The following is a 16894-nucleotide window of genomic DNA, read 5'->3' on the forward strand; positions in this document are numbered from 1 at the left end:
CATTCCCACCCTCCAAGTCAACTGTGAGCTCCGTGAGGGCAAGGATTCCACTCTGTCTTGATAGTTTCGGTGCCAGCATAACACCTGGCACACAGTAGGTGCTCAATAAATGTTCACAGCTCACTAACACTGTGACTGACAGGATTTTAGTTGAGGGAGAGAATGACTCCTAGGTTTGGGGTTTGGGTTAGAAGAGGTTTTTCAAATTGTTTTGACTGTGGTCTATAGTAAGAAACACATTTCACATCAAGACACAGAATATACATATAAACTTTCTCTCTTGCACACACACTCTCACACATACTGTCTCACACATACATACTCACACACACTCTCACACTCACACACTCTCTCTCTCACACACACTTTAACAAAAGTTTAACAACAACAACAAAATACTTACTCCAACTTTGAAATGCTCCTCTATATTTTCTAGTCTGTTCTATTTCTTGTTTCTCTTTCTTTTCTTTTTTTAAATGCTGATTGCCACCCACTACATTGATTTCATGACTGGTTACAGCATGCAGCCTGGAATGCCTGGGCAGAGGGTGATTGGAGGTGCCTTCGCTGAGACTCGGAACACAGGGCTAGGCTGACAGATGGGACTCCAGAAAGCCCTGTTTCCTTGGCTCTCCGTTCCTGACACCAGCGTTCCCTTCCTGCTCCAACACCCTCAGTCCTGCCCTCATCAAATTTACCAGTCCCGTCCCTCATTCCCTCAGGGGAGAACCCTCTGTACCTTCCAAGACATCACTCAGTAAATCTAAACAATTATTATATGTAGACAGGGCTGGGGGAGGGGGAATGAGGAGTTACTGTTTGATAGGCACAGAGTTTTTTTGCAAGATGAAAAGAGTTCTGTGGACGGACTGTGGTGACGATTGCACAACAATGTGAGTGTACTTAATACTACTGAACTGTACACTTAAAAATGGTTAAGATCCGGGGCTGGCCCGGCCCAGTGGCATAGTGGTTAAGTTCACGTGCTCCGCTTTGGCGGCCCGGGGTTCACAGGTTCAGATCCCAGGTGCAGACCCACGCACTGCTTATCAAGCCATGCTGTGGCAGGCATCCCACATATAAAATAGAGGCAGATGGGCATGGATATAAGGTTAAGATGGTAAATTTTATGTTATGTGTATTTTGCCACATTTAAAGATAGATATATGTGTAGACAAACTAATTTAAAAAATACCTGGAGTGGTCTTCTGGAGATGAAGTCTCAGGGTTGGGAGAGTTTTTAAAGGGCATTTAGACCAAACTCCCCTGGATGCTCAAGCCTCCTGTCCAGAATTTTCAAGAAGTGGGGTACAGTCTCCAGCGATTGGGGGCTCATTGCTAAAGGCAGGTTATTTCATCTTTGAACGATTCTGACTTTTGTCTTTTGGAAAATTCTCCTTTAGATGAGCTGGAATTTTCCCTGTAGCCTCCACTATTGAACCCAATTCTACCCCTCAGGGTCACAAAAACAGCTAAATTCCCTCTTCCATGTAATATGCATTCAGTAAGTATTTTTCGAGCACATACTAATTACCACCACCTGATCTGCCAAGTCTTCTCTTTCCAGCTAAACATTCCAAAGTCTGACAACTATTTTATATGGTGTTATTTCATGTCCTCTCACCATCCAACTGCTCCTCTGAAATGACCAATTTGCTGCTCTCTCTCTTAAAGTATCTAGAAATGAAAACATGACTCTAACCAATGCCCCCGACATTTTCCATCAAAAAATGGAGAATTCTAATGGAAGTTGTAGGCTGAGGGGAGAGCACTGTCATGGCAGGTTGGTGAGGGAGATATTCGAGGGCAATGCTGACACATTGCATGGAGGGCTGGAATTACACTCCAGGGTCAAGATAAAAAATACTGTGGATCCAAGCCTTCGGTCTGAAGGGTAGATACAAAATCCAGCCAATCTTGACTCATCTCTAATTTATTCTGTTTCATCAGCACCCCATAAACCACCACCCAGCTTTCCTTGGAGTGAAATGGTTTATTACACGTAGCATGGCATAGGACTGGGTGTTTGTGAATATATAAATATATATAATGTATGATTTCCTCCTTTGACTCTGGAACTTAAATAAATGTGTTATGTTCCAAAAATTCCATAAAACTACAATTCTATATAGTGACCATGGCGCTCCTAAAGCATTTCATTCTAAACATAGCGAAGTATTCCTCTGCAGAAAAATATCCCAGCAACTTGGTTATAATATATAATTAAATCCCCCCTAGATACTTTGCAGTTATGTTTTATAGCTTATTTTGAGTGTTCATATTTTATCAGAAAATTATAATTTTCCCCTAAATAGGAATTTTTACAAGGCTTTTGAATTATGATGGCTGGTTTCATGTTTCAACTATAATTAAAGCAGTGAAAAGAAATAGCCAAACCGTACATCACACGTGGTTCTGGAGGGTGCTTGGTCCTCCAATCCCCCCACCTCCCCACACCCTGCAGCCCCAGGGCTAGGGGTGCTCTGACCAGCTGTGGGGGCCCTAGTTTTGACCTCTTGGTAGGAGTACCTGGTTTTAGAAAGGAACAGAATGGCCTGGGAAGAAGGGACAAGGAGACCTCATCCTTTGCATGCTTTCAGACTCAGCTTGAATATCTCCTCCGTGGAGAAGCTTCTTGATCATTTAGTCCCCTATCATTGTCTCACCTCACCCTATTTCTCCCTTCATAACACTCACTTTCTCATGAACTGTAATGATATCTATTTGCTAGTTTATGAGCTTACTGCCTGCTTCCCCACCAGACTATCAACTCCGTGAGGGCCAAAGCAATGTCTTCTTTATTCAACACTGTATAGCCAACTCCTTGCATATATTAGACATCCAACAAATGCTTGTTGAAGGAGAAAAATGAACAAATGAATGGAAGAACACAGAAACATCCTGACAGGAGTTCTCGTGGAAGCAGCTCTGTTGGGACATGCTTCTGAAGGACACTCTCCCCCTCCTCCCACACTCCCCCCCTTATTTGCTCCACCCCCGCCCGCCCCCCCCCCACCACCACCACACACACACATACCAAGGACCCAGACATATGAGTCTGTCAACTCCCGGCCCAACCTGATACATCCAGCCACACAAAACCTCTTGCTACAAAGTGCAGACGTGAAATTCCATCCCAGGAGAGCCTAGGCCATCCCAAGAAGCCTGCTGATTGGTCCTCAGGGAACCCTCAGTCAGTAGAGGGATTGTAGAACACACAGAAGCTGCTGAGTTATTTATACAGTGATGAGCACATGGTAACAGAGTAGAACCGGACCAGCAGAGCTTATTCGTCTGTTCCCTCTGGGCCCTGGGTCATGAACCTTTAGATCATTATCCATGGACCATTATATTCTCCTTCTGCCTCCTTGCAAGAGAAATCTCCTAATTTGTTGGTCATTGGTGGGCTTTAATCAGAGTGTTTATCATGGACCTGTATTGCCATTGAGCTGGCTTTGGCTCTCTTGTGTCTTAACCCTCTGCTTGTCACCTTCCATCAGGCATCAGGTTTGGAGTCCAAGCCAGTAGCCAACAGCATCCTGTTCTTACGTGACAAAAGATGGGAAGAGGTCAGAAGTGTCCTGACTTCTGCTTTCAGTCCTGAAAAGCTGAATGAGGTAAGACACAGGAAATGCAGACTCGCTTCCTTAAGGAGCAGGTTTCTCCTCTCCAAATTGTGATGGAGGGCTGGTTCACACTGCATCATTACCCCACGTGGCACAACAAAATGCCCTGCCCGTGGAGGCCTTCAAACCTCCCTCTTATGGAAAAGCACAGGATACTGCACTGGAGTGTCTTCCATTTCTCCAGCCTCCCACTTCCGCAGTTGCCATGAATCACCTGCAAGTCAACAAGCACTAAGGCATTCCCCTCTGTCCCAAGACTCTGCCCCAGGCACTTCAGGAGCACCCAGGAGAAACTGGAAGGGCTCCTCCCATACTTTCAGGTATGATGAATCACCTGGGGATCTTGTTAAAATGCAGATTCTGATTCAGTAGGTCTGGAGTGGGGCCTAAGATTCTGCATTTCTAACAACCTCACAGGTGATGCAGGTGCTTCTGAACAGTGAAGCGTCCTTTACATAGCAGGGAACCCGAGAATAGCTTGAAACAAAGGTGAGCTGTGAGTCAAGTCTGAAACAGGGAAGAGATGGGCATGGATTAACAGGAGGAGTAGGGGATTCCTGGCAGACCTCTAGGCGGGCAGGCAGGCCCAGGTTAATCTTCGCAGCCGATTCAGAGGGAAGAGCCGCATCCACAAGATGCTCTTTAAGGCCCTGGGCTCGCTCCTTCCCCCACCCAGTGAGCCGGCCTTCCCCACCAGCTGTACAAATAAACCTACTGTTTGCCTCGAGGCCAAGTTCTCCCACACCGGATCCTCACTGATGGCCCCTCAATTGCTGGCCGGCTTTGGTGTCTGTTCCGAATTCTGCAACAACCCGGGAGTGAGCACTTGAGCTCTTCTGATGTGAAGCGGTTACAGGACTGCCTCAGTCTGAGTCCCAGGTTCCCAGTGTGACCTTCCAGAGCCATCCACCATGTCTAGCTGTTCCAGAATGCCTGGGCTTGGAGGGGCCTGTCTTGAGTTGAATAAATGGAAGCTACTCTTAGCTTAAACTCAAGATGCTCACCCATAAGGTCCTGCTTAATTCCTATAAATCTTCTGAAGTCCCCCAGAAGAGGAGAGGGCCCCACACTTCATAATTAATCCTATCCACTCAGAAACCAGCGCTCCTGCCCGTCTTCAGTGAGGTTTTGATTCGCGTTTCCACAAGCAGCCTTTGGTATTTTGAGGGCAGAGGGTGAGCTTGGCGCACAGCATCAGCCAACACTCCGCAGCTCTTACTCTGTGTCAGGCACCACTCAACGGGCTTCCCATTTGTATTAACACATTTAATCTTCACCACATCTCTGTGAAGTAAATACCACTACTATCACCCTCATTTCACAGATGAGGAAACCCAGGCACAGAGAGATTAAGTAACGTGCCCCATGTCACACAGCTAGTAAGCGACAGAGTTAAGATTAGAATTCAGCTCCAGAATACCCTTAGCCTCTCTGTTTGACTGCTTCTCTTACCTACATGTGATTTTCAACCGGTGTTCCGAAGCTGCCCAGGACTGTCCCGGGGGCGGTCTGGAGGTGGGGGAAGGGAAGTTGAGCAAATGGGGTCCCTGAGGAAACCGAGGGAGGTCAGAAGCAACACTCCTCTATTTTCCGCCTAAGTCTGGAACCAACTGACGTATGGAAATAGGTTTCAGACAGAAAAAATACAAATTTCTCCTTTCTTACCGGTAAACCTGTTTGAGAAAGGTAGTTCCGCGGTCTGGTCACGTGGGCCTGCTACTACTACTGCGCCCAGAATGGGAGCATTGTAGCCTCCGCCGCAGGAGGGCGGCCGAGAGCACACCCCCAGATCCCAGCAGGGCTGGTCCACGCATGCGCAGTTCATTCCCCCCAGGCCCCAGTCTGATAAGGGAGAGCGTGGAGGGCAGGAGCCTGCTGGGAGTGTAAAGCGGACAGAGCCCTCTTCGGCCGTGGGTACACATTGGAATCACCTGGGGGGCTTTGACAACCACTGCTGTCTGGGTCCCACATCTGGAAGTTCTGATTAAATTGGTTTGGTTTGGAGTGCAGCCTGGCTTTGAGGGTTGTTTAAATCTCCCAGGTGATTCTTATGTAAACCCAGAGTTGGGCACCACCACTAGTAGAAGTTCCCCACAAGGAAACATGAGGAGAGGGACATCCGGCTTCAGCGGGAGCAATGAGCCCTGCTCCACAGTTAGCCGTGTTACAGACTGAGGTTTCAAGTGAGAATTTGTTTGAAGGAAGCGCCTGTTTCATTAAGTTGTAAAGCACTGTTTTGACCGCCTGACAAGCTGGAGGCAGTGTCACCTTTATTACAACTGGTCACTAAAATGTTGAGTTAACCTAAAGAAGGGGAGAGAAGGAGAGGTAGGTAAACCGTGAGTTCACATCACTAGCTCAGACATGTTGCATCATATTTCTTTATTCATGAGTGACTTGACCGCTATAGATGCAAAAAGAATCTCATCATTTGTTAAAAAGAAATTGATGAAGTGCATCTGATTTTTAAAAATAAGTAAGAAAAGAAAAAAGTTTTCTTGACAGTCTTGGGCTATGTTTCTTTGAAAAAAATCCATCTTAACGGGCCTAGATTTCTTTAGCACCTGACAGGGTATATTCTAGAAACTGATACAGTGTCATTTCCCAAACAAATCCAGTGCTCTTGGGATCCAAAGTATTTTCTCCTTCTGGTTCAGAAATCAAATTTTTAGTGCCTGAATTAATTGTAGAAAATAGAGTTCCTCCAAGTGGTTCACAGCACTAAGGTGCCTAGGGGGAAAAGGGTGGTCATAGATGAGAGGGAGAGTTGGGGAGAGGGAAGAAACTTCATAGACATAGATTCCCTAGGTTTTGCTTCGGTCCTAGCCCATTCTTTAACATATACTAGCAGTAAACTTAAAACTCCATTGAAAATCATCTTTCTACTCAATATAGTTCAATTTAAGTTCTTGGGTTTCCATTAGACAGGATGCCAATCCCGGGGCAGGGGTTATCACCTTTCTCCCCACCTCTACAGAGTTTAGATGTGTAAGCTTAAGGTTCCTGGGCGGCATCTAAGTAGATGCATCAAGAAGAAGTTGACTGCTGGTCTGGAGTTCAGGAAAGAAGGTAGGAAAGATGGTCACCAAAAACACAGACATGGGTGAGGTCACCCCGGGAGTGTGTGTGACATGAGAAGAGACGAGGGTGCTAAGGAGAACCGTATTTAAGTGAGAGAGAGAGGAGAGACCTACAAAGAAGACTCAGGAAGAACAGCCTGAAATAGAAGTCCAGGAGAATGGGGAAGGGAGACAGATTTCAAGAAGGATCAGCCAACAGTGTTAACTGCTGCTTAAATAGAAAGGAACACAAGGACCAAAAAGTATGTAACAAAGGTAATATTTTTCAAACATTAAACCAATGCAGGTATTTCATCCTCCATAAAGCATGTCCCCTGTGATTTTCTCTCCCCCACTGAATCAGTGGCCCTCGTTGCTTCAGAAGGAGACAGTGGGTGCCATCCAGAACAACGAGGTCCTTGCTCAGTTCGGAACTGTGCATTAGGCTTTCTTGAGCCGTACTGAGACAATGGTCTTGGAAGCCAAGCTTTGTTAGGGGAGAAAAGAGTTTTCCTAATTCCAAAAGCAGCTTCCATTTGCAGATGAAGAGCAAGGTTTGGGAATCCTAGCATGGACTCTAAGCCAAGTTGTAGACAGGATGGAAGATATGACAAGGGTGTGGTTTCTATCCTATGGAAGGTGAGTGGAGGGGACAAAGAAGGGAAGGCAAGCTGCCAGACATTAGCGTCCCTGACTGCCTCCTTCACCAGCATACTAGATCCTCCTGGTTTCTGTATGCTTCCTTGGACTTTAACCTTCCACTGGCCTTTGCTCTCTAGGTCACTGGTTCTCAAACCCTATGTGACCATGGTCTGCACCAGAATCACCTAGATCCCTTGTTAAAGGTACATAATTCTAGCCACCCCAGGAACTACAGAGTGAGAATATCTAAGGGTGGCTGAGAATCTGTATGTTTTACAAGTTCCTCAGCATGGTTCTGATGAGAGCCAGAGCCAAAAGCACTGGTGTTATGAGTCTTCCTCTTGATCCCCTGTCTGAGCATCTCAGACTTGCAGCTTCCAGGTTCTCGGTACCTGGCCCCAGAGCCCCCTCTCCCCCTCCCTGCTTTATTTTTCTCTGTAGCATTATCACCAGCTAACATTCCGTTTATTTTACTTTTTTTCCTTTATTGTTAACTGTATAGCACTAGGCACATAATGGGCACTCAATAGTGATTTGCCGAATGAATGAATGGATGGATGGATGAAGAATCAAAGAATTAGGAAGCCTTCTACCTAAGGATATGTGTTAAGACTAAGATAAAAGAAAAATAAAAGGGAAATAATTTTATTAAGGAAACATTACATGAGAGGATGCAGCCAATTGTTGGCTTTCTCTTTAGAGAGTCACAAGTATATACATATAGAAATAGAAAAAGCAGGTCACAGAAGAATGAGGCACAGAGACATGGGGTGGAGGAGGCAGAGATGGGAGAAGCTCAGAGAACCATCAGGAGCCTGTACTCCCCTTGGTTGCGGGTAGCTGAGTCAGTGTTCCTGGAAATAGCTTAGAAATATCAATATCTCATTGAATTCGTAAGTAGCTTTTGGACTTCTATTATCAAACTTCAGAATTTATTCTTGAAATAAAGATTTGTTTTCCCTTGGAATTCTGAGGCTTTTTTCTTTTAGCACCTTGGCAGCCTAAGTCCTTTACTACCTGTGTCTGTAAGTGTCATTAATATTCAAAAGCTCTGGATGGCACTCTTTATTTGTGTGGGTATTAGGTTGCCTTGGTCAATAATGCTTGAAAGTTACTTTAAAACCAGCGTTATATCATGAATCCATATTTTTATTTAAAATAAAATTGGCTTTTGGCTTAAGTCTTACCAGGGATAATATAGAGAGAGAGAGAACCAGTGAAAATTTGATTGATAGCATCCCTGATTCTGGAAGAAGAGACCATCGAAATCAGAGTCCAGCGACAGACAAGTTATTGGAATTTATATTAAAGGATGGCTGAGCATTGCTGGGAAAACAACTGATTTTTTTATTAGGGAAAATTTTGCCTAATTAACTTGCCAGAGTTTTCCCCCTGTCTCCTAAAGGATTAATTTTTAGAAGAGGCAATTGGTAGGTTTATTTAGATTAGAGTCGTTAGCTAGATTCTTTACCAAAGACTAATAGTAAGTAACCCTGGGGTTGTGTATGACTTTATTATGGGTCAGGAAGTAAATAGATTTAATTTCAGGAAACAAAACTGAGGCTAAATTAATTCTTCTCTGAGGGAAGCATATAAATAATGGGATTCCCTGAGGACTCAGGTTAGCACTACTTTTATTTTTAAATTTTCTAATTCATCTGAAAGAGGGAGAAACCGTGAAATCTATACATTTGTATATTCCTCTAAGCTGTTCTGATTTGAAAAATATTAAATCAATTGGAATAAGTTTCTAAGACTTTTCTAAGATTGTGTAAGTCAGCACAAAAGTGGCGGCTAACCTTCAGTGTAATCAAGAATAAAATAATACATCTAGGAGAAAAGCATCTAAACTGTACCTGTATGATGATGAACTTCAATATATGAATTACTACCAGGGAAAAGAATTTGAAATCATTGAGGACTGAAAAGGTCCTGTGGTCACACAATTTGGTAAAATATTGCAAACCATGTTCTTAGTGATTCACCATGTACCTTAGCATATTAAAGCCTTGAGAGAGAACTGCAGTAAAGAAATCTGTTTAACTTTGTTTATTTTGGGCTTGAATAAGTTCTCACTAGGTGAAAACATAGGTAGTTAAGGTCATAGTCAGCTATTGAGAGAAATGAGGCCATTGAGCATTATGCCTTTGGAGGGAGATTCCGTGGGGAACTCCATTATCAAATGCCTCTAGCAGGGACCAAGTTCCAAATTGGATCCAACCCAATATGGCGGCTGGTATCTTCTTAGTCCTCAAAGCCTGACAGAAGTGATGGACATTTCCTCATTCACCCAGATAACTAAGCTGATGGTGATCCACTGAGCAGATCTAAAATACCTGACAGCTTCATACTTGAGAGCCTAAGGCTGGGTGTGCGTGTCACTCAAGAGTAAACGAGCCAGTCATATCTCCGTGCATGGGGACTCAGTTACAGAAAAGTCAGACCAGCAGGGAAGGCTGGCATCTCTCACAGTCACTGAGAATCCAGCTCGATGCTTAATTTTTCACTTTCATCCAGATGTTTCCTGTCAGGAAGGCACAGTCAATAATGTACGATTCTTAAAGGCGGAGGCAGATGTGGTTATTACTCCCTCTAGGCCTTTCCTGCCTTGAAGAAGACATATTATTCAAGAGTGACTACAATTTTAAAAAAATTTAAGTTGATATAGCCAGCTTATGAGTAAATGTATAGCTAGGACCATTTCAGGGCAAAAGTCTTTGCAGAATTACAGTCATCATCACGGTTTAGTTTAGCCTTTAAATTTTCACTGTAAACTCTTCAGACAATCACGCACAAGGGCTTCTAAAACAGAACTCAGTCTTCCAATAATGTTGGAGCAAGCAGCTTTCTCTCGGCTGCATCAGCCTCCAGCAGTCTATTTTTAATATTTGCTTTTATTTCTTAATCCTTCCAAACAATAAAAATGAAAGTCATTATAACCAAGTGTGGCTGTGGTAATAAATAATTTGGAGTCCAAAAATACTTTGTCCCTGCCTGACCAGTAGCCCATTCTCCAGGATGTCTGGGTATTTATCTAGCAGCAAGAGACCATTATCCTGCAACACAGTTGTATTCCACTGACACCTAATCTCCTAATTAAAATCGGTATAATGATGGACTGTTTAAATTCTGGTTAAAATGTTCCTTTTCCATTTGCATTCAAAAGAAAACACACTCCTCATCATGGGTACCCCATCCTGGGTTATAATTTGGCTTTCCTTTGCCAGAATCCTAATGTCACTCTAACTTGCTGCTGGTTAAATCAAAAAGAGAATCTAAATGTGCCTCCCAGCTTGGCTGTTGCTTGGCAACACCAGCAGCCACCTCCTCATCGGGGTGAGTTCTAATTGGTCACAACTCCTGACAGGAGCCACTGACTTATTAGAAATGACACTCGATTATTCACCTAGATGGCTAGAGTTGATGCTTATCAGCAGGAAATTTTGCATAAAAATAAGTCATGGATGTTTTTAATATCTGGGTGACAGAAGGAGGTTATAAGTTTTGTTAGCTGGTGTTAATTTTACATTTGTTAGTCACCAGTTTAGAGCACTTTTGGGTATTAATTTTTCTATTTTTTAAACCAACAATATGTTTAAATACCATCTCCCATCCCCATTAGCTGGCTTTTATTTATTCAGAAAATCCCCCTCTGACATCAGTTCCCAAACAACATTGCTCACAGGTCTAAGAGTGCCAAAGAGAATGAAACATTAAATTCATAAAATTCCACAAATATTTATTAGTTCCTGTCTTTAAAAGGTTTATGATGTAGAAGGGCAACAAGGTGCATAAATTCCTACATTATTGCCAAGTAGTGGAAGACAGTGACAGAGCTCACGTCCTCTTTGGAGCATCAGAAGCTGCTTTGGTGGGGAGTGGGAGGTGGGAAGTAGCATTGGAGCTGAGCCCTGAAGATTTCGCTGGGTTTTGACAGAGGGAGAAGGTGCGTGGCAGGTGGAATGAGCTGCAGGAACAAAGACATCTGGACAAAAAGTACAGGATGTGTTCGGGGAATAGAGGAGTACAAATTGGCTGGAACACAGAGTACATGTAAGGGATTAGTGAGAGAAAACTGGAAGAGGAGCTTGAGGCACATAGAGCTTGCTGTTCTCTGCCAGGGGGAGTGTTTGGTGTGAACTTCACTGGAGAGTGAGGCGCTATTAAATACTTGAAAGTGGGGGAATGAGGAAAGGGGTGCCGTCTCAGCTCTTTAGCCTCCAAGATGCCAGACATCCCCCAGACCCATGGGGCAAACACTTCTGGAGCAGATGAGGGGAACTGCAAGTTGCACCTCTGGAGTCTTCAGTTGGCCACGGCCCCAAGGGGGGTGGCTCCCGGGGACCATGTTTTGAGCTCAGGGTGGTGGCCTCTACTCAGGCTCTTTTCTGAATCCCTCTTCATGTGCAGACAAAAGAGTCACCCAAGCTACACCCCATCAATGTGTGAGGATCATCTCAGTTTAGAAGTATAAGGTGACGCAGACTAGGCCCTCCCTTTCGCTCTCCCTGCTCAGGAAATGTGTCTTCCCTAGGACTCAGGCCGACTCCATTCTCCAAACTCGCAGGAGATCCAAAGGCCTAATGGTATCTGTTGGTTTTCCAAGGTCGTGGCATCAGAGCTGCACTGAGTGAAATTATAACCTAGAAGTTAACTGGGGAGCAAAAGAAATGTGCATCCTGATTTTGGAGATAAAAGCAACAAGCCAGGAGTCAGAGAATCTGGAGTTTTCATTCTCACCGTTACTAAATTATTTGAGCAAGAAAATAACTAGATGCTGCATTTTTGGTCTTGATGCAATTCTGAAGTCAATCTCTTCTGAAGAGATGCAAAAAGGCTTTCTTAGGGATGGGATGTGTTGGAGCAAATAGATGGGCCCACTGATCTGACCCTTTACTGCCCCAAACTAGGAAGTTGCCTGCTCTTTCCATGGTTCCCAAGCAGTTGTCTCAACCTGCTTAGTGACCTCCTTGGAATCCCAGAATGTCCATGGAAAGGGACTTTACAGCTCATTACAATTAGCCCCTCATTTGGGGGTGAGGGCCCAAGTTCAGAGAGATGCAAATGACTTGCCCAAAGTAAGAGGTAAAACCAGCACGAATCTTAGGTCTTTCATTCAGGTCCGGCTGCCAGCAAACCGCACTGCATTCATGCTAAGACAGAGCACCTCAATCTATTAATGTTTCTTGGGTACCTTTTATGTCAAGGCCTTCAAGGAACATTCAGTCAATCAGTCATCACAAAGATATTTCCAGAGAATCAACTGAGTGTGTTACACTGTGCTCATTCCTGATAGAACAAATACCAAAAACTTCAATAATACATGACAGCATACAAACAGTTGCCACAAGATAGTGACGTTGAGAGTGTATTACTTATCTCTTGCTGTGTAACAAATTACCCCAAAACTTAGCACTTAAAACCACAAACCTTTATTAGCTCATAGTTTCTGTGGGTCAGAATCTGGGCCTGGCTTAGCTGGGTGCCTCTGTCTCAGCATCTCTCTGTGTAGTAGTCAAGCTGCCAGCCTGGGCTGTGGTCTCACCTGAAGGCTTGACAGGGGAAGATCTGCCTCTAAGTTTACTCACACAGTTATTGGCAGAATTCAGTTCTTAATGGGCTTTGGAAAATAAGACAAGAAGCCTGTTCTATGTCCTTCAGTCAGTGGGGATCTCCAAAGGGTTTCAGCAAAACATTGCTCGGATACCAAATATTTTTAGAAGACCACTCTAGTGACTGAGTATAAGATGGATTAGAAAGTAAAAAGACTGAGGCAAGGAGGCCAAGAGGCTCTTGAGAAAAGAATTTTTAGTACGTCTATGTGTCAGGCAAGGTACTAAGACTACAAAGATGCTTAAGATATGGTCTTTGTTCTCAAGAAGCAGGATGGGGGCCTGCCTGGTGGCGCAAGCGGTTGGGTGCGCGCACTCTGATGTGGCGGCCCGGGGTTTGCCGGTTTGGATCCTGGGCACGCACCGGCGCTCTGCTTGTCAAGTCATGCTGTGGTGGCATCCCATGTAAAGTAGAGGAAGATAGGCATGGATGTTGGCCCAGGGCCAGTCTTCCTCAGCAAAAAAAAGAGGAGGATTGGCAGATGTTGGCTCAGGGCCGATCTTCCTCACAAAAAAAGAAAAGAAGAAGCAGGATGCCAGCCATATTCCAGGTGACAGGTGGCAAAGCCTGAATTAGAGTGGTAACTGGGGAAATAAAGATGAAGGGACATATGCAAGAAAGGAAGTGATGTTATCATGGTGAGGCAAGACCAGAATGGGGTCGTCTGTGAAGAATAAGAGAAGAGAGAATAAACTAGGTGTCCACACCAATCTGGGAGCATGAGAGTCCTCCAGAAGACAGCTACCATGCTTGGAACACCACTGCCTTCTAGTGCTAAACCTTTCACATATTTTGTTTCTAATCTTTGTCACAACTCTTCAAGGGAGGTATTATTATTCCCATTTTTCAGATGAAGAAATAGACTCAATGAGGTTAAGTGATTTGCCCAAGGTCACACCACTAAAAAATGCCAATGAGAGGAAACCTAATAGTTGGCAGTGGCTTTGAGTGTTTGCTCTCCCCAGGCCAAGTGTATTTAACAAGGTCAGAGTCTTAGCCTCAAGGAAAGAAACTCGAGTGATGAAATTCTGGGGATGACCTAAGAGGAGAGAATTTCTTAGCCCTTCTTCATCATTACCCCATAAGTCATCTTTTGCCCACTCATAAAGCCCTCTCCACCTTCTTGAATTAACTCTATTGCCCTCTGTCTATACCTTGACTCAGAATTACTCAGACACAGTTGGTAAAGAATCCATTTTTTCTTTTTACTGGGCTCTTTAATTATACAGTAAACTCCAGGTGAGCAAGAACTTCCTTCCTTGGGGAATTTCCTTCCCAGGCTGAGGATGATGCTTTACCCTTGATGGTTATTGCTAATTACCAAATAGCCGACCAGCCATGTGCTCAGCATCATCTATAATAAAGACAACCAACATGAGAGGTGAGAGAAGCAAAATGGGGAACTTTCTCCCCAGGCTTGGTTGCTGAACTGTACCCCCAAGAAGAAATCATTCTTTAAAAACCTAATAACATTAATATTTTATCTGATAAGTATAACATATGTGCATTATGAAAAATGTGACAAAAATAGAAATCACTCATTTTCGTATAAAGAAGATGAAGCGTAACAACCAAATGAGAGTCTTTTATTAAGATCCGGGTGATGATGGCATTGTGTGTTCATCTGTGCCTGTGTGTTTGCACAAGTCACCTATGCCTGCTTGTCTGCAAATCTAGAGGAATAACTGCAGGATTTGTGGATTGTATAAAGATCATTGCAAGCCCATCAAAGAGAGCTTTTGTTTGTATGCAACTCATGTAAGAGTAAATATTCCATAACTGCTTGTGTATAATGCAAGGAAGAAAACCTGAAATGATGGCTATTGGCCAACACACAGATCATGCTCCACTGTCTTATAATATTTTCTCTGGATTGCTTTTTAAAACATTTTTCATATTACATGCCCCATCTCATATCATGTTAACCTAAATAAAAATGTCATTATCCATTCAGTTCGACAGACAGCAGGCAGAGTATGGTAGAAAATTACAATCATGCCAGCCAGCAACAAAGCATTTTAGTTACAAGTGCATAGAGGAGCTGCTGGTGGCAGCAGGCCCAGCCCTCCTTTGCACTATCCAGGCACACAACAGGATTCAGTATGGTGAGTAGAGCCCTCTTTATACACAGGGCATGCTTCTGAAGAGTTGTGTGTAAATCAAATTTTATGTTGCATCCCATTTTTGTTACATTAAGGAAGCTTCAAGCTTGCTATCTAAACAGACTTCCTTTCAAACAGTATTTTTCTTCTTTACCATGTTACTATTCCTCTGAAATAAATCTGAAAGATATTTTGGTATATGGGATTTTAATAGAGTAGAGCTCACTTGTACCATTAAGTTTATTAAAACAATGGAAGAATGTAGCCAGTGAAGCCAGTTACAGAAATGCAGCTTAGATAGTACTGAGTTCTCCGAACATTAAGGTGGTCTGAGATTTCTGGAGAGTGATGGGCCAGAGGCCATTATCAGTGATCCATTTACATGCACTTTTGTACTGATGGATTATTAAATTGATGGTTTGTGAGAATTTAGAAAAGAATGCAGCAGTCATGAAGAGTCCACCCAGAGTTACCAAGAATAAATGAATAAATCAGGAGAGTCATCCTCATTTCTGTTTTGAATGGCTTCAGGATAGGTAGATAAGGTAAATTACATTTCTGTTTCAGCAAATCGTTTGACAAATTCTTCCCTAGCTGACTTATTGGAAAGATGCTGCCTGGCTGAATATTTACTTAGGTTCATGCACAACTAGCTGAAGAGCCAGAAACAGTGATGATGAGCAATTCTGTGGCTACCTAAAGTAGCAGTCTAGTGGAGGGCCACGGGCTCTGTGTTTGATGCTGTGTACTTATCGACAAACCAAATACAGGCTTAGAAGGTGCGCTTATCAAATAAGCTTATCAAAGAAGGAATAGCCAGTGTTACAGGTGATGAGATTTGAATGCGTGAGTACACCCCTTGGACCACCCAGGCTCAGTACAAACACCCCAGGGCTCTAAGCCCTTGAGGCTTGATGAGCGGAAAATCCTTTTTCCCAGGATTTCTCTCTCCAGATACTCCCTCCAAAAGTCTTGACAAGGGGAGGGTCTCAGATGCTCAGCCATCCCTCCACTGGGTGTGTGGTGTGTTTTGCTCCCTGACCTCCTGCTCGGCTGGCTGCCCGTCGGTGCTGCCCAGGCCACAGTCCCTGCCCTGGGAACCCATGCAGCCCTGAGCTCAGACCACAGCTCACTCACTCTCACTCAACAGGAACGCCCCTTCTGCTTCACAGGACCAACTCCTTCCGAGAGGGCTCCCACAGCAAGCAGTTGGGCCTCTGGTGACATAATTCTTCCCTTACACCCCAGAGCACATGGGGCTGGCTTGGAGGAAGCTGTGAGAGGGAGGAGTCCAACAAAGCCATGTGTCCCTCCGACACCCAACCAACAGCCACCCAGGCTATCCCACTCTGCCAGGATTCTCCAATCACCTGAATGTTTTAGGGCAGTTAAGAGATTGTTCTTCTCAGAACACATGGCAGGACGACTTTTTACAGGGATAAATGCAATGTAAATATAAATGTAATGTAAATTCTAATGAATGGACCCTAAAGGGTCAAAAAATCAATTGCACATGGTAATGATTCATGGAAAAAGACCTTGTGGTTTTCGTTGACCTGAACCTCAATATTTGACTGTGTTATGTGTCTTCTAAAAAAGTCAACATACTTTTTGTCATTTTTTTTTTTTGTTATTGACGTTTGTGGAAGTGATCCATTTACTATTTACCTGATCGCACCAGAAATGCTGTGTTCCATGTGTGGACCCGCCTTTCAGGAGGGACGCTGATCAAAAAGAGAGAGAGAGCAATAAGAATGGAGAAGTGTGTGCAAACCGCGTGGTACCAGGAGTAGCTGAAGTGATGGGGAAGGATCTTCTAGGAGACGAGGAGGAGCAGCACTTGCTGTCTGGT

At 44.0% G+C, this 16894-nt stretch overlaps 1 protein-coding gene across 1 annotated transcript in view; it reads left to right on the plus strand.

Annotated features, from left to right (window-relative positions):
- TBXAS1 (thromboxane A synthase 1) overlaps positions 1 to 16894 on the plus strand; it is a 152077-nt gene that overhangs the window by 76557 nt on the left and 58626 nt on the right. The window contains exon 5 of the mRNA XM_004430697.3: positions 3501 to 3617. Coding sequence (XP_004430754.1) covers positions 3501 to 3617 — 117 coding nt within the window. The remainder of the gene's footprint in view (positions 1 to 3500; positions 3618 to 16894) is intronic.

Source organism: Ceratotherium simum, chromosome 1 (genome assembly GCF_057802395.1).
Source record: "Ceratotherium simum simum isolate JZ-2026a chromosome 1, ASM5780239v1, whole genome shotgun sequence".
Lineage (NCBI taxonomy): Eukaryota > Metazoa > Chordata > Mammalia > Perissodactyla > Rhinocerotidae > Ceratotherium > Ceratotherium simum.